The 18,111-nt window shown below is 41.5% G+C and overlaps 1 protein-coding gene across 3 annotated transcripts in view; it reads right to left on the reverse strand.

The window, feature by feature from the left end:
- Positions 1–18,111, reverse strand: part of Hfm1 (helicase for meiosis 1) — an 80,910-nt gene that overhangs the window by 41,209 nt on the left and 21,590 nt on the right. For all 3 annotated transcript variants that reach the window (XM_051170520.1, XM_051170521.1, XM_051170518.1), the window contains exons 11-19: positions 14,385–14,585; positions 14,215–14,303; positions 11,849–11,892; positions 11,553–11,654; positions 11,038–11,183; positions 9,183–9,277; positions 8,407–8,540; positions 5,068–5,115; positions 600–680 (exon numbers count right to left, since the gene is read on the reverse strand). In XM_051170520.1, coding sequence (XP_051026477.1) covers positions 600–680; positions 5,068–5,115; positions 8,407–8,540; positions 9,183–9,277; positions 11,038–11,183; positions 11,553–11,654; positions 11,849–11,892; positions 14,215–14,303; positions 14,385–14,585 — 940 coding nt within the window. The remainder of the gene's footprint in view (positions 1–599; positions 681–5,067; positions 5,116–8,406; positions 8,541–9,182; positions 9,278–11,037; positions 11,184–11,552; positions 11,655–11,848; positions 11,893–14,214; positions 14,304–14,384; positions 14,586–18,111) is intronic.

Here is an 18,111-nt window from a genome sequence, read left to right on the forward strand (position 1 = left end):
GTCTCAGATCTGAGGATTTCTAAGGCTGTGTAGTGTTGCACAGGGTGACATCACGGGCTGTGCAAAGTGCATGTGTATCGTGAGAACCAGGGCTGCGGTGATTCAGGCAGCGTGCCACAGGCATGCACTGCCAGAAACAGAGTGCTGTAGGCAAGGACAACGGCAACAGAGAGGGACAGAACGGACGGACCGACCTTACTGTTTCTCCCAGCTCATAACACACAGCTCAGAGCCCCTTTGTCAATGAACCTAAGAGGGGCAGGAGGCAATACTACTTTCTTGCATGTAGCAACCTAAGCAGCCACTCAGACAGCCCATGCGTGTGTATTCAAGTGGCAAAGGCCGTTATACTGGTTACAACTGGCCTACAATGAGTGCACACACAGACTTCAAGTCCTCTGCCGAGAGCCACCAGAAGCAGTGAAAGTAAGTGTTCTGTTTCATGAACCGTGTGATTTATGACTTAGAGCTAAAAAGGATGATACTCCATTGAAAATGAAACCACAATTTAGTTTTACCATTGTTTAAATTTTAGTAAAACAAAACTTAAATCTACCTGAAGCAAGCATTAGACCCAGTGACATCATAAGTAAAAATACCTGTTGGTTTGAAATAAACATCTTCATCCATCTTAATCAAGTCTAGTGATGACAAATCTTTCAGATTCCTCAAACATAATTCTGTTCAATTATAGAAAACACATTATTAAGTTTAGTAAAATAAGAAAGAAATGAAAACAGAAATTTACTATTAAATATGTTCAAGATGTCTGCTATAATGTAATTGTTCTGGAAGAACTGGAGTCTTTTAAAAAGCAAGGGAAAAAAAAAGCCTCGAAATATAACATCCAATTAATGTTAAGTACCATTCAGCACTGGGAACATCTGATACATATGTATTAATTTACTTAGTTCTCAAAAATAATAAAATAAAGTATGCAAAAATATTGCATACATATCCACATTAGGAAACTAAAGAATTGAGACTGAATTACTTGTTCCAGGTCTAAGGAACTGGCACCCAATGATGCCAGCTGAGGCCAGGATTCAGAGGGCACCTCCCGAGGGGCGGCAGGTCCCTGTGTTCCAGATGCACAGAAGCATGTAGACAGCACCAGGACGAGTGACGGAGACACTTGCCAGGAGGAAGCAGGCTGGAGCAGGGGGCGGAAACAGTTCTGTTGCCTGGCTTCACAGAGGGGTGGGGCCTCTGCCTCCATTGCACAGTGCAGCCAGGGCATGCTCGACCCGCCGCATGCAGCTCTACATACATACAGCCTCACGCGTGTCAGCAGCACGGCAACTCTCCGCCAGAGGTGTGTGTTTGGTCTTCTCTATGCTGCTGGCGTGCCTCTGAGGCAGCGACAACGGTTTGAGGTGACTGCAGAAGGCGCCATCACTGCTCTCCTCTCTGCCGCCCTCCTAAGGTTCTGCACAGGACGTTTAGGCCCCAGTCAGTGCCCGTTCTCTTGCTTCCAATGTGTAGAATCAAAGTGTCTTATGAAGTTTGTTCTCAGACTCACAATCTGTTCCCTCTTCCTGTTTGCCACTTTATTCAAATAATCGCTTAATTTCTTCTAGCTGCAGCTTTTGGTTTTTTGCTTCCATTTCTCTGACAAGGCTGCCATGTGTACCGTGGAAACCTCTGAATAGTACCAACCGTGCAGCCAACAGACAGGAGCCAGTCAACTTCCAACAACGGCTGCTGCTTACTGTTCTCACCGTCCCCTGCAGCAGCCCACAAGGGACACAGTGGAGAGCAACTCGTAAAAGGCCCTCACATCCCTACAAGGATTAGTGTCACGTAGGCATCTTGACACAGCTTAATGCATTTGATAGTTAGGGTTTTTGAAGTATTTTCTAATTGCCTTAGTTAGCCACTGTCCAGTTAAAGTTAGCTCACTGCCCACTATCGATCACTCGGTCAGGGAGGAGTCTCACTCCTGTACGCTGAGCATCACTCTAAGGGTGACGCACAGACATGGAAAGTACATTTTCCCTCATATATGTAGAACTTGCATTTTAATGAAAAAAAAAAAAACCCAATAAACAAATAAATAATACAGCTTTGGTACTGAAAACTACTATGAAAAAAAACTAAAGCTGAGAAATGTTTTTTTAAAAATGCTTTTAAGCTCTTAACTAAAGTTTGTGTGCATTTCTAATTCAGCCACATAATTCTGTATAAAATAAGGAAACCCCTAATTGTCACAATAAAGGCATCTTTTCCAAGAACAAAACAATAGTGATAACCACAGCATGAAAGTCAATTCATCGTTATCTCTGACAGCTTGATATTTGAACCGAGACTTAAATAAAGGTGCAAGCCAGTGAAGCACTTGACAATGTTCCAAGAGCAAGCAACAACTAGTGAAGGAGCCCCAGTGAGAACTAGCAAGAGCTGCTGTAATTAACGCAGCGCTGTGAGCTGTGCAGTCTGTTCTAACTCAGGGTCACTGCAAAGCTCTTAGAGGTTCTTGAGGTAGAAGCACAATCAAGTTTAGGAAAGCACGTCCTGTGCTACTGTCCTTCCTGAGAGTTAGGGAAATGTCAGGGCTCACAAAACACTAAGCCCAGGGTATTATGACCTGAAAGAGACCAAGAGGCCTCAGAACGCTTACACTGACCTTGTGCTGCCTTTCTGTGAAAGCCAATCACAGAGCAGCCGCTGTCCTAACTAACTTTCATTGCAGAGGGGAGTCTAGGCACACAGAGAGAGGCCTGGGGGAGTCTAAGCACACACAGAGAGAGGCCTGGGGGAGTCTAGGCACACAGAGAGAGGCCTGGGGGAGTCTAGGCACACAGAGAGAGGCCTGGGGGAGTCTAAGCACACAGAGAGAGAGGTCTGGGGGAGTCTAGGCACACAGAGAGGACTGGGGGAGTCTAGGCACACAGAGAGAGGCCTGGGGGAGTCTAAGCACACAGAGAGAGGCCTGGGGGAGTCTAAGCACACAGAGAGAGAGGTCTGGGGGAGTCTAGGCACACAGAGAGGACTGGGGGAGTCTAGGCACACACAGAGAGAGGTCTGGGGGAATCTAGGCACACACAGAGAGAGGGGGGGCCTGGGGGAGTCTAGGCACAGAGAGAGGTCTAGGGGAGTCTAGGCACACAGAGAGAGAGGTGTGGGGGAGTCGAGGCACACAGAGAGAGGCCTGGGGGAGTCTAGGCACACAGAGAGGTGTGGGGGAGTCGAGGCACACAGAGAGAGGTCTGGGGGAGTCTAGGCACACAGAGAGGTGTGGGGGAGTCTAGGCACAGAGAGAGAGGTCTGGGGGAGTCTAGGCACACAGAGAGGTCTGGGGGAGTCTAGGCACAGAGAAAGAGGCCTGGGGGAGTCTAGGCACAGAGAGAGAGAGAGGTCTGGGGGAGTCTAGGCACACAGAGAGGTCTGGGGGAGTCTAGGCACACAGAGAGGTCTGGGGGAGTCTAGGCACAGAGAGAGAGAGGCCTGGGGGAGTCTAGGCACAGAGAAAGAGGCCTGGGGGAGTCTAGGCACAGAGAGAGAGAGAGGTCTGGGGGAGTCTAGGCACACAGAGAGGTGTGGGGGAGTCTAGGCACAGAGAGAGAGAGGCCTGGGGGAGTCTAGGCACACAGAGAGGTGTGGGGGAGTCTAGGCACAGAGAGAGAGAGGCCTGGGGGAGTCTAGGCACAGAGAGAGAGAGGCCTGGGGGAGTCTAGGCACAGAGAAAGAGGCCTGGGGGAGTCTAGGCACAGAGAGAGAGAGAGGTCTGGGGGAGTCTAGGCACACAGAGAGGTGTGGGGGAGTCTAGGCACAGAGAGAGAGAGGTCTGGGGGAGTCTAGGCACACAGAGAGGTCTGGGGGAGTCTAGGCACAGAGAGAGAGGTCTGGGGGAGTCTAGGCACACAGAGAGAGGTCTGGGGGAGTCTAGGATACTTCTCCCCTCTTATTAGTCACATAACAGCACAACTATTCACTTCTTTCACAAACTGCAAAAAAGAACAGTTTCCAGCTAGTTCTTCAGGTCTTCATTTTCAAAGGCTCCTATCACATGTAAAACTTTGATTTAAAAATTTACTACGCTAATCAATCTCTTGTTGTAGCAGTATTGGCCCTGGGCCTTGTAATGAGTGAGAAACAGAGGAACAAAAGTTTACTCTCCTACAACCGTAACTTTTTATCCATGTATGTAATAAACAGATGTTCTTCTATATATAGAAAACTTGCTGTATCAATTAATAATGAAAAATAAAGCGAATATGAATAGTGATTATGCTAAAAGAATTAACCATTAAAGTTATCATAATACACAAGGCTACACTTTAATCTATCTGAATCCTTATGTGCAACTTATCATTATAGTAATGTATTATTTAACTAAATTTTTAACTATAAAATTGTTCCAGAGAATAATATAACTAATTTATAGTTTACACTTTAACAACAGTATGATAATATATGTGACTCCTTAGCACTATGCCTAAATAATGAATTTACTTTTTGGGTAAGATCACTTATTACTTTATATATACTTATATATGTATTTTTATTTGCCACATATAAATATTCATAGAAAAAAATTAAAGTTAATATTTTTAGTGGATCCAAAATTCTTTATTTTTACTGAACGTCTCAACACAATGAAGACACAGCAATGTTTAATTCTAATAAGTGCTTATTTAACTGTTATACTTTAAAAGACAGGTAGTGAAATAATAAAGTTAAATATCTAAAGTTGAAGTTTGAAAGGAAAATACTGCATGACTGCGATGAGAACCCACAATAAATCTAGGATTATATTTTCAACTAAAATTAGGCTTTAAAAGGCAAATGTTTACTCCATTGGCAATGTTTTCAAAGATCCGGGTCATTTAAAAAGCAGAACCCAAATAAGCCAACTTAGCATTTTGTGTAGGAGCAGATACTCTAACAGATTAAAAAGTACAGAAAGACTACATGTGCCCAGCTTTATGCATGAAAACTATAACTCAACTTTCCAGACAAGCTTATTTTTAAAAATAATTTACAAAAGCATATTCTTATTCATCTAGTAACTGACATTTTCATAAAAATTTATACAATATATATTTAGAAATAAATACATCTAACCTTGTAATTTTGCTTCAATTCCATCCTTGTTCAATCCAGATACAAAACCTGTGTAAGCCATGAAACTTTATTTTAAAAAAATTAGAGTGTATTTAATTAGTCTTTATATGGTCAATTTAAACTTCACATGCAGAATAGCATCTATATTTCATGTAGAGTAATAACAGTTTGATGAGCTCAAAAAGGCTGAACTATTTATAGAATACATCCACTTCTGAAATCTTTCCAATATCAACTGGCTGAATTTTGTTTTCTTAAACTGCATTAAGTAACCAGAAACAATATTTCAGCAAGAACTATGTAGAACCAGGTTAAAGATCTATCTCTATTATACTTAGTTGTGTGTCTTTGTGGAAGTGAGTGCACGTGAGGCAGGTGTACATGGTCAGAATTTGGAAATGATCTATATGTCCATCCACAAAATAAATGATTGAAACATTGTATATTAGTACAACTGGATTTATAACTGTAATAACAAAAGGAATTATTACTGAAACACTCAGTTATATGAAGAAATATCATGAATAATATGAATTAAAAGAAACAAAAAACAAAAAAGCAAAGACTCTCGTTTACCTCAAGTTCAAAATATTTACTAGAACATGTGGTACTTAGGAAACTATTCTGTATGCTGAGCTAGACTCTGATTATATGTGGGTATTTGTGTCTATGTGATATATTTAGCTTTTATACCTAAGGTTTGTGCCATTTACTGTGATAATGAAATATAAAAACTCACTATAAAAATACAGTCTTACACGGAAAAAGAAGTGCAAATTGAGACGTAAAGGAATTTCTCACAACACTGATAAAAGGCACAAGTATACACCCTGCAGGGTGTATGTGAATCCGGTACCCTCAAGCACTGATGACAACTGTGTAAGCCACCAAGGACAGCAACTTAGCAACAGCTATTACATTTTAAAGGAAATGTACCCTCTGATCCAGAAACTCCGTTTCTAAGAATTTAGCATGCGGATAAATTTACACATGTGAAAATACATTGTTGATGACAGCAGATAACTTTTTTAATGAGCATATTCATCAACCGGAACTGCTTAGAAGACACATGGGGCTGGTAAGAGTTTATCTGCTCTTGCAGAGGGTCAGCAGCTCTCAGCTGCCTGTAACTCTTGCTCCAGGAGGATGACTGGGGCTTCCTACCTTCCAGCCTAGCTGAGAACACACGCGCTGCGGATCCATTTAGGGACCCTAAGTCAGAGGTGAGCACAGGGTGACAGGACACCTGGTGCGCTCTGCACTCAGGAGTACAGGTTCACTCTCCCTACTACCCACACGTACGTGTGCACTCACACAGACATATACACACAACAGCATATTAAGCAGAATGAACAAATCTTTTAAGTATTTATTTTAAAAACAAGTAAAGCAGGATTATGTTATGACCTAATATAAACACTCCTAGGTAAGTACTCAAAGGATGCTTAGTCAACATACTACACAAGAGATCTGTGCCCACCCAGGTGCAGTGCTGCACTCATTACAACAGAAATGGAGCCAGCCTAAACATGGGTACAGCCTAAATATATGGGTACAAAGGGTTGTTTCCAGCCATAAAGAAAAATCATGACATTTGCAGGAAAACAAATGGTACTGACAATCATTATATTAAGAGAAATGGGGCTGGAGAGATGGCTGAAAGGTTAAGAGCACTGTGTGTTCTTCCAAAGGTCCTGAGTTCAATTCCCAGCAACCACATGGTGGCCCACAACCATCTGTAATGAGATCTGGTGCCCTCTTCTGGCATTCATGTACACATGGGGGCACAGTGCTGTATAAATAATAAATAAATAAAAATTTTAAAAAAGAGAGAGAGAGAGAAATAAGGTAGACTTAGAAGGACAAGGACCACATTTTGTGTCATTCACGTAATGCAGATTTAAGTGTGATGAAAGTAGAGCAAGAGAGAGAGAGAGAGAGAGAGAGAGAGAGAGGGAGAGATTGAGAGCGCTGGAGGAAGGCGGTGAGTCGGGTACCAAGGTGCAGAAGGGAGGACTATTTGTGGCACCTAAAGGTCTGGGCATAGGGGATGTTGGTAGGGAAAAGCAGTGGGAGGGAAGAAAAAGAAGACAGCACGCCGGGCGCAGTGGCGCATGCCTTTAATCCCAGCACCCAGGAGGCAGAGGCAGGCAGGTTGCTGTGAGTTTGAGACCAGCCTGGTCTACAACGCGAGTCCAGGACAGCACAATGACAGACGTGCATGAAAATGTCACTGTGACACCTATCACCTTATACACTAGCCTCAAATAGAATTAAACAGAAAGCTTCCGAGATACACTAGGGGAAACAACACAGAAAGGCGCAGACCAGTGGAGTGGTAGCAGTTTACAGCACTCTCAGACAATGACTGTGGCATCTTGCTCTAAATGGTGAGACGCTGAGGCAGAAGACTCCTGCCACTCATGGCATGCCAAGGCTACAGAGCAAGACCTCATCTTTTAAAAATATGTCCATAACGAAGACTATTCCCTTCAAAAACTGAGCTTAACTCCTCTCCCCTTCATAGGACCAGGAGTAGTAACTTGTTTTTAAAATAAGTGATAACATGTTACTGGTTACAAATAAGGAAATGCAGGATTTTAAATTTAGCTAATCTGTCTTGTATTATTCTTCCTACAGGGAGAGGGATGTAGGAAAAGTCCAAATTGAAAAAATTAATCCTCTAGTCAAGGGCTCTATGAGATAGCATTCTTGGATGAGTCACAAGCCCCGCTGTAGCCTTCAGATAACTGCAGCCTTGACTGACATGCTGATGACACCTCAGAAGAGACCCAGCTCCAGGGCTACTAGCTGAGGCCCCTGCCTCTGCAAACTGCATGAGATAATAAATGCTGGTTGTTGCAACATGTTGTATTTTAAGTAGTTTGTTAGAAAACTAATACAATGGGACATTGTTTGCACCAAAAATGAAAAATAAAATTACACCTCATCTGTTTTCATTTTACTATTTGTTTTATGTCCTTATAAACTGGAAAATGAGCAGCCACAAATTTAGAACAAGAGAGCAGCTGAGTGATAAATATGAGAAAGATTCAAGACTTGAAAGCTTTAACTTATTTTAAATTAGTTTAGGCACTTAATTTTTTTCTTACATTGCATCTATTTTTAACAGTATTGACTTTAAAACTTATTAAAGGACCAGGAGGAAAGCAGACAGTGTGTTCTCATGTTTGTCAACTCTTATCTCTGAATACGGTGGTGACTGATACTATTTTTTCTGTTGCTTATTAGTTTCTTTAATCTACTCTGTAAAAGTATGAATAGAAATCCCACTGGTTTGAAAAACAACCATTGTATTTCCAGCTCAAAGAAACAAACCATAATGAGACGGGTTTTTCAGAGCTCTGATATACAGCAGGGTTGACCGGATCCAGTCCAGAGCAATGCTCACATCCGTGATGGTGTGCATCACTACCTCTGCATTCAAATGTTCAATAAGATGTCTGTGCAAACTAATGGGGAAAAAACCTCTGCATTATTAATGTGAATTTCAAGAACATAAGTCCTACTTTTTAAGCTTTAAAAATATATTATTTGCTACTTTAATAATTTATGAAAAGTAATTTTCAAAAATATAAGAGAAAATCTTTAAAAGCCAGTTCAACATTTTAAGAATTGAAATTTCTCCTCCCTTTATAGTTCCAGCATAAGAAAGTCAGTATGGCGTTAGCAGTGTGGGTTACATCCGAATTCCTCAGAGAGGATGAATGGCACACCGAAAACAACCCAGATGCTCATGTCCACTCTTATTATAAACTAAAGTTTAAGGCATGAAAATATTTCTCTTACTAAAAGATACAAATTTAATACTATAGAAGAATATGAGTAAGATAATATATAATATGATATGATACATGACATAAGAATATGAATAAGAACTTTGACCTCAGGATTTTATAGCAAAGATGATATGTACTATTTATGCTAATAAGCAACCACTAGATAACTTTGTTTTCTTTAAATTTATGTATTTAACTTCCAAACTAACAAGTTTTATAGTTAAATTGTTAGACTATCCCAGACAAAATCTCCTTCCCATGCATTGGAGGAAACCACCCATAATAGTTTGGTTTTCTTTGGGAACTGTTTGTTACCTGCTTTCTACAGTGTCGTTACAAGCTAACATCTGAACGTACTTTTCTCTTGTACTTAACCGAGTCATAATAACTGCAGTCGCTGTGGTGTCAAACTGCAACAGTAACAGAAGGACAGAGATTAGCCAAGATCAGAGCACAGCACGGAGTAGAGCCTTTTCCTCACACAACTTTCCTTTCACACTGAGTGGTTCCTCATAACAGTAGGCCAAAAGGACTAAAACCTGCTTCTGAAATTTGATATTAACAAAAGTATAATTTTAAATATCTCCTAAGTATAACTATAAATACCACTTTTGTTTCAATATAACTTAATTTTGACTATGTTAGAGTAAAAAAAAAAAAAAAAACACCCTGTAAACTGAGTTAAAATTTAAGATTTAATGTAGCTTCCATATATGCTAACTAGTTTTTTGTTGCTGTTGTTTGGTTGGTTTTTTTGTTTTTGTTTTCTGAGACAGGGTTTCTCTGTATGACCACCCGGACAGTCCTGAAACTTGCTTTGTAGACCAGGCTGGCCTCGAACTCACAGAGAGTGCTGGGTTAAAGGTGTGCATCACATGCCAGGCTTATGCTGATTAGTTTTATGTCCACTTGAAAGCTAACGTCATCTGGGAAGAGGGAACCTCAATTAAGAAAATACTGTAAGACTGGACTGTACGCAGCTGGGCACAATGGCGCTCGCTTGTGATCCCAGAACTCAGGATGCAGAGGCAGGTGGATCTTTGTGAGTTGGAGGTCTACAAAGTGAGTCTAGGACAGACAAGGCTATACAGAGAAACCCTGTCTCAAAAAACAAAAACAAACAAACAAACAAAAGGACTGGACTGTAGGCAAGCCAGTAAGGAATTTCTTAATTAGTGATTGATGTGGGAGGGCCCAGCCAGCCCACTGGGGGTGGGTCCATCACTGGGCCCTGGGTTCTATAAGAAAGCAGGCTGAGCAAGCCATGTCTAGTAAGCCAGTAAGGAACGCCCTCCATGGCCTCTGCATCAGCTCTTGCCTCCAGGTTCCTACTCGGTGTGAGTTCCTGTCCTGAGTCCTTCAGGGATGGACGGCGATGTGGGCATGTAAAGCAATGTAACTCTCTTCCTACCCAAACTGCTTTTGATCATGGTGTTTCATTCCAGTAACAGTAACACCACATAATTTGGTATATTTAATTTATCCTCTAAAATTAAAAACTTGTGTCATATAACACTTTGATACTTTGAATATGATTTTCTTCCAGAAGGTTCTCTTAGAATCTACAAGAATGACTTACTCATTCAAGCACTTATCAGACATTTTTTGAAGTAAATGTAGGAATATGGGATGACTTTTAATTATAGCCTTTAGCGCTACAAGCCTGGGATGTTACATGATCTGTAATGCACAACAGTCCTTCACAATGAAAAGCTGCCAAGACTACCAGACACGTGGCATGTGCTGTAAGCTTAGAAGTAATTAGGAGGCAGAAACAGAAAGATGGCACGTTTGAGTTCAGCCTCAGCTACATACAGAGATCCAGTTTCTAAAATAAGCAAACATAACTAACAAGCCATCTTCAAGAATAAAAGGTGGAAAGCCCTTTTCTTTCTTTATGGGTCCTGCATCAGCACGCGCACTCACACCCCTCTTTCACAGGGCAGTTTAGACAGAGCTGGGTGTGAAGAGTGCACTACACCCTAGTTAGTGCGTCGTGTCTGTTTATTTCTCCATTAAACTTGGAGAAATTACACCACTTCCAATCTTACCTAACTATGAAATGCAAATTAAAACCACTCCCTTCTTTGCTATATTTAGAATATTGAGAGAAAGGAAGGAAGGAAGGAAGAAAGAAAGGCAGACAGACAGGCAGGCTGCTGCCCCTTACCTGAGGCCTGCCTGCTCTCCCGATCATCTGCAGGATGTCTGTCTCACTGTACTCCTCAAACATGCCTCCAGCGTAGTGCATTGTAGACTTTATAACCACCAGGTGAGCTGGCAAGTTCACCCCCATAGCTAGAGTGCTGGTGGTAACTATCAGATTGAAAGATAATCAAACCTTATAACTTTATTGCCCTGGGGAGATACTTTCTTATAAAAGATATAGTGATATAAATGGAATAAAAACTGTAAGAAATTTAGGAAAAGGAATAGAGGATTTTATAATCTAAAATAATAATGTACCCTAAAAACAAAACAGCTAATAAGTTCTTTTTAAATTGCACTGTTTAATAAAATGATAAAGAATTAAACCCTGCCAAAGAATTCTCTCTGTCTGTGTCTGTCTGTCTCTCTCTCTTTCTCTCTCACACACACACACACAATTCTTTTTAAGTTCTAGGGAGAAATGAATCAGAGTATGTACACTTTTTCCTCTATCCACAAGAAGTATGCTTTACGTACAAAGCACTGGTAGATCTCCAGCAGTGAACAATCCTTCCACCAATTTTCGATCTGATAGCTCCATTCCAGCATGATGGTAGGCAACACCACGCACCAAAATATCTGCAGTAGGAACACACCACCTGCTAGCCACTGCTGCCATGGCATCAGCACTGACCCTCCCCGCTGTGTGAGAGATGCTTGTCAGAAGTCATCTCTAGGCTAGGGGCTTGGTAGAAGGCTTGGATTGCCATGCCTGAGGCTCCAGGTTAGTTTCCAGAAAAAAAGAAAGAAAAGAAAATTGTCTTTAAACCTACCTTTTAACTTTGAATCCCTTATAGAATATGCAGACTTCTGTAACCTATCAAAATATAAAACTATTGTTATTCCCTGTAACATCAGGAAATTCTGAAATAATTTATTATTTTAAAGAGATTTTCACAACACCATCATCTGAAACCTAACTTTTAAAAAACAAAACAAACAAAACTTCACAAGCTCGGACAAGTTTTATTAAAGGAAAACTTTCCCCATATACTTTTTGCGAGTGTGTCTTGGCCTGCTTCCAGTAGTATGGGAACGCCCCAGGCAGTGGAAGCCGGGGTGCGCTCTAGCAGTGGCGAGTACTGAAAGCTATCTGTAAATGGCAGGGGCATCTCAGGGAAAGTGTGGGAAGAGGAAGAGAAACACAGCACACTGTATGAAATGCCTCATGAATATATGCCAATAGGGGCAGCAGAGAATATTTAGCCTTCCTGTTCAGAATGCATTATCTATAACATTAAACTCACTTCTAAACCAAAAATTTAGAGAAAAACAATGCAAATGGTTATTATGTGCAAGGGGTCAGAACAAGAAAGCTGCTCCATAATTTGCCCAGGAATGTTTGTAAGAAATAAGAAGGTGGGTGTGGAAGGCCTGTGAGGGCATGCAAGGGCTGTGCTGGGAGAAAGCAAAGACAGGACTGGGGAGAAGGTCAGCAATAAAGCAGGGAGCTTCCATGCACAGGGCCCCACTCCAATTCCTAGTGTTACAGGAACAGAAAGAAAGACAACTTTTAAAACCCCCCACATCATTAGTAAGCAACAAAACAAAACAAACAACAACAACAACAAAAAAAACAAAACATAACTTATTTTTGCATTCTATGCTTCTCTCTGTCAATGGCATATGTTCATAAACACATTATTTATGTAAAGAAAATTAAGCTAAAGGAGAGGAGGAGTTTTTTTTAAAGAGTTTTGATAATTTAAAAGGAACTCTGAGTACCCCATGATGGTGCTTTCTATTTCCTTACTGCAGATATGAAACTGTGAGGTATAATTTTCTCAGTCACAATTTTTTTAAAGGATTTACAACAAAATGAAGAGTAAGATGTGGTGGCGCACGCCTTTAATCCCAGCACTCGGGAGGCAGAGGCAGGAGGATCGCTGTGAGTTTGAGGCCAGCCTGGTCTACAAAGCGAGTCCAGGACAGCCAGGGCTACATAGAGAGACTCCATCTCAAAAAACCCATCAAAAAGAAAAAAGGAAGAAAAAAAAACTTGAATGAAATGAAGAGTAGGTGAAAAGACGTGTCCTGTTACTAATAACACACTGTGGGACACACAGGAACTTTAGAAATGCTGCCTTATGTGAGTATCTAAGTTAGTTTATTCTCCTATCCTGAGGCCTGGTTAAGACAGGGAAGCTAACTGATGCTGGGTATGGTGGTACACACTCATAACTCCAGCACTCGGGAGACTGAGGTAAAATTGCAAACTTGAGGTCAGATGCAGCCACAGAGTCAGACTCTGTTTCAAAAATAAAATAAAACAAACCCTTGAGGCTGGAAGGCTGGTCATGTAACTCCTGACAGCCTGCGAATAAGGCCCCAGGTTTCATCTCCAGTGCTGGAAAAAAATTAATACAAAAAAGAAAGTTACATAAGTTGAAGTTGAGAGAGATACTATGCCTGATGGCACAGAGCTGGTGAAAGTGAAGTGCTGTGATTTAAATCTGTGTGTTTAATGTCTCATTCCTTCCAATGCTGGCGTTTCACTGCTGAAAAACTTCAAAGCTATAAAAAGATATAGATTTTTAAAAAGTGGTGGGAAGAGCACAGAATTAAACTTCCCTTGAGTTACGAAGAAGAGGACATAAGAGAAAGTAAAATACTGCACATGCTTCTGTTCAGAGAGTGATTGCCTGAAACAAACAACCACACTATGTGCACCACACAGAGAGAGGGGTGACCTGGTGCGAAGGCAGCCTGCAGCCTGGTGCTTCAGTCTCCACAGGAAGACTGGGCTAAAAGCATAGTGGGATTTGCTTTAGAAGTAACAGTGTCTATGCAAAGGGCCGCCCAGAGAATTCCACACATCTTCCACGACTGCTTCCAGGGCTGGTCTGCGGTGACAAGGTTCTGGGCGATGACGTCTTATCCCTGACTAAAGGATCATTGCGTTCACTGCCAACTAGTAGAAGGCTCCAAGCTATTTACAATTCCTTTGGCCTCTTTTCCCTGCACCTACAATTTTGTTTTTAATTCCACTTTCACATTTTCCCATTCAATCCACAAAGACACTGTTATTCCATTGTATAGGTAAGAAACCCATCCCAGGTTAAGGATGAGCCACTTTCTCATTTCTCCTAAGTGACCCCAAAAGTCCTCTTAACTCCCACAAGAAATTAAAACCACACACCTTAGTTTCTGTTCCACAGTGACCATAAATTTGGCGTCATTTACAAGAACAGAAGCAGCCTGCTGCACACCTTTCCTTGTTGCACAAAACTAAAAATAAATCGGTATATTGTGTATCAATCAGGTTAAAAACTAAACACCACACCCCAAACAGCAACTAAGAATCCATACCACAAGTGTGGGCTTCTGGTCGGAGTATGTCCGTATAACACTGTAAACTTTATAGTTGAGAGCTAAATCAAACTTGAACTCAGTTTGGTTACTACCACAGGGGAAACCCAGGACCACTTTCTGAAGTTTCACAGGTCTGTGGCTCTCATCCATTTTCAGACACACAGCAGGTCTCTCGCCGTCTGACAGCCACTCTGCGACCTGGGAACACAGAAGCAGGTGCATTACATTTTTTTTCTGGTGAGGCTCTATAGCTAAAAACAACACGATTATAGACACTTTAAAGTCAAGGTCTAAAAGTATTCAATGAATTCATCTTTTTCAGCATTACCTATTCCACCAATACTCCTCTACAAATACAGATACAGTCAGTGCTACCAACAGCAGTGCTTCAGGACTATAAGGACACTTGTATGGTAGAGCTCTGACTTGTCATTAGTACGAGCCCAAACTAGAATTAAAATAGATTTGGTCATAAAAATCAAAGTATCTGTGGCACTGTGCGTCCTGGGTATTGTTAGAACTGTTCCTGAAATGACCGAAACCTCTGCACTTCCCTAAACATGAGCAACACAGTAGCAAAGCCGTGACTGTCTTATGCTGGTCTTCTCATCAAAGAGCAAACAAGCTTTTTAAGAATACTTATTCGTGTGTGTGTGTGTGTGTGTGTGTGTGTGTGTGTGTGTGTGCGTGCATGTGTGCATGTGCCCGCGTGCGCACACAGGGGCAGAAAAGGGCATCAGATCCCTTGGACCTGGTGCTACAGACAGTTGTGAGGTTCTGACTGAACTGTGACCCTCTGGAATATCAGGAAGTGCTCTTAATCTTTGACCCCCTTCTCCAGACCCATATAAACTCTCAAGAGATGGCAGTGCCAAAAGCACACTTTAGGCCCAGCATTTGAATTACTGATAAGCTCCTGATTCTGTGGTAAGCGTCCTCATCCCCATGCTCCAGTTAGTAACTGGGCTCTATGCCTCGCCATAAAAGTGGCCAGGGAACAGTTTCTTCTTGCACAGGCAGGAACACAGACATAGTTGCAAGGTTATTATGGAAAAGAATAAGAACACACAAGAATGTGCAGTTCTATAGCAATGGATGGCCAAGGATAAACATTTTTATTTTGTGAGTATATTGAGGAAAAGGACAAGAAAAGAAGCCAGTGTTCACAGAACCAGTGACTACTGTAATGAAGACACTTTCAAGAATGTGATGGTATTTTTATAATTGCTACAAATCAATAAAAAAATAGTATATCAGTGTGAAAAAAGGTAAAGGACATCACTACTTGGTTAAAAAAACTTAATGTTGATTAATTATTAAAAATAATTCACTCAACAAAAAATCAATGAAGTAAAGATCTTAAAAATAAATATGTACATTTCAGAAATGTTTACTATCACAAAATAATTTCATTATTATGTTATCTAATGTTAGGATATTAAAAATGGCTGCTAACAGAAAATAGAGAAATGACTTCTTAAATAATCAAGTGTAACATTTACTAAAGGCAGTGCCTCCTGAAAGTGTAACTAGCCTTTGGCATTGTTTATTCCATATCGTACTAAGAAAATAAGTAAGTATACCTTCAAAGATATATTAACTTCAGTAGTTTAGAACAGAAAATGGAAATAATACTATATTATAAGGTTAGATAAGTATATTAAAAATAAAGCCACACGGGGCTGGAGAGATGGCTCACAGGTTAAGAGCACTGACTGCTCCTCCAAAGGTCCTGAATTCAATTCCCAGCAGCCACATGGTGGCTCACAGCCATCTGTAATGTGATCTGATGCCCTCTTCTGGCCTGCAGGTGTACATGCAGGCAGAGCACTGTATACATAATAAATAAATAAATAAGTCTTTATAAAAAAGCCACAAAAAGTAAAGAATATTTGATGTGATGGAAATGTTTTATAGGTAAAAACAACAAAAATATGTATAATGAGTCTATGGTGCTCTGGTTAAGATGTACTTTATGAGCTGGGCGTGGTGGCTCACGCCTTTAATGCCAGCACTCAGGAGATAGAGGCAGGTGGATCTCTGTGAGTTCCAGGCAAGCTAGGGCTACACAATGAGACTTGTTGTGGGAGGTCTCTGTGTGCTTTACAGCCAGCAGGGACATGGTCCAGGTGAGTTAAGAATGAAACTTGGTTTAGTGTGACTTAGGAATTGGGTGCTGGATCAAACTTCAAGAGTCTGACACCAGCTGCTTTATTTTTAGCAGTATCTAAGCACGGCATATTTTTTGGAAAAAAAAGTTTTCTGGTAACAATTAACTCAGTCTCAAATGAACACCTGTTGGGGGGCACAAAGGTCTTTTTGCCCACAGATCACTAGGAAAACCAGGAATGTTAAACATGGGGCCACTACTCAATGGAGGAGATATCTGTTTTTCCACCCAAAAACTTGGGAGTGGATACTGTTAAAGACCTGGTGTCCATTTTGCTATCTGTGGCAGCAGACCTCACCAAATCCCCCAGAATGTTTATCCCAGCCTCTCCTTCCCTAGCTCCCAGTTAACTGAACCCATGCTTAGGGGGGATGTCACATGGACTTTACAGCCTGCTGACCTCTGTGCTGTCTCAGAGGCTACACCAGATCTGGACCCTTTAGCGTCGAGCCCGCCCTCACGGTCACCTGCACTTTGTAGAGGGGTTTCTAAGTAGTCCCACCTTCAGCTTTACTGTGCACCTGGAATTGGAATGACTGTTGCCTGGAAACTCTTTTCCAGATAGTATTGTGTTTAAATATGCTGACAACGAGCCTCGTGGAGCCAGACTCCCCAAGTCTGATCCAGATTGATGACGTCAATCTGAACTGAGTTTTCATTCTCACCTCTTTGTAGATTCCTGCCCACACCGACACCTACAGGGTCCCCTCAGACCACAAATAAGACGTGCTCACACTGCGATTCTTTACAAAGTACTACCTCTGGCTTCTTTCACAGGAATGAGCACTGTTGACTCAGAGACGATGCCCAAGGTTTAGGGTCCAGGGAGAACGACTGAGGTAAACATAATGCCTGTGGGTGTCAGGCTTGGCCTGGCTCTAAGATAACAGAAGTCACTTAGGCTGCTGTACGAACATGTGTCTGTAAAGTACAGACACACTAGGGATAAGCAGAACATAGACTCTTGGGGACACAGGAGGATCCTGACTCAGCAGCTGGCACAGGGTCACAGGCTGCAAACCACATTCTTCCCACGCATCCCAGACAGCAGCTAAGCACGCGGTCCTTTGAAGAGATGGCTCTGTGTTTAACTTTTCCTTGCTTATTGTGTGCACAAGGGCTTTTTGCCCTCTATAACCTGTCTACTCATTTAAAAGAACAAAAGTTCTATATTGTTCTTGAACATGAATAAAACCACTTGTAATTTTGAGAGTAAGAAAGTTAAAGATAAACAAATTTGCCATTGGAAGAGACAATATATCAACTACTTACAAAAATAATTTCTAGGTAGTGCCAAACCATCATAGGCTGGGGAGTAAATAGGAGTGAGAAAAAGTAAACTGTATACTAGCTTTTTAGAAGTTTTCTTAGGGGCTGGAGAGATGGCTCACAGGTTATAAGCACTGGTTGCTCTTGCAGAGGACCTGGGTTCAACTCCCAGCACCTACCTGGCAGCTCACAAGCATCTGTAATTCCAGTTCCAGGGGATCCAATGCCCTTTTCTGGCCTCCAAGAGCACAAAGCATGCACAAACATACATGCAGGCAAAACACC

This window comes from Acomys russatus, chromosome 28, assembly GCF_903995435.1.
Source record: "Acomys russatus chromosome 28, mAcoRus1.1, whole genome shotgun sequence".
In the NCBI taxonomy this organism is placed as follows: domain Eukaryota; kingdom Metazoa; phylum Chordata; class Mammalia; order Rodentia; family Muridae; genus Acomys; species Acomys russatus.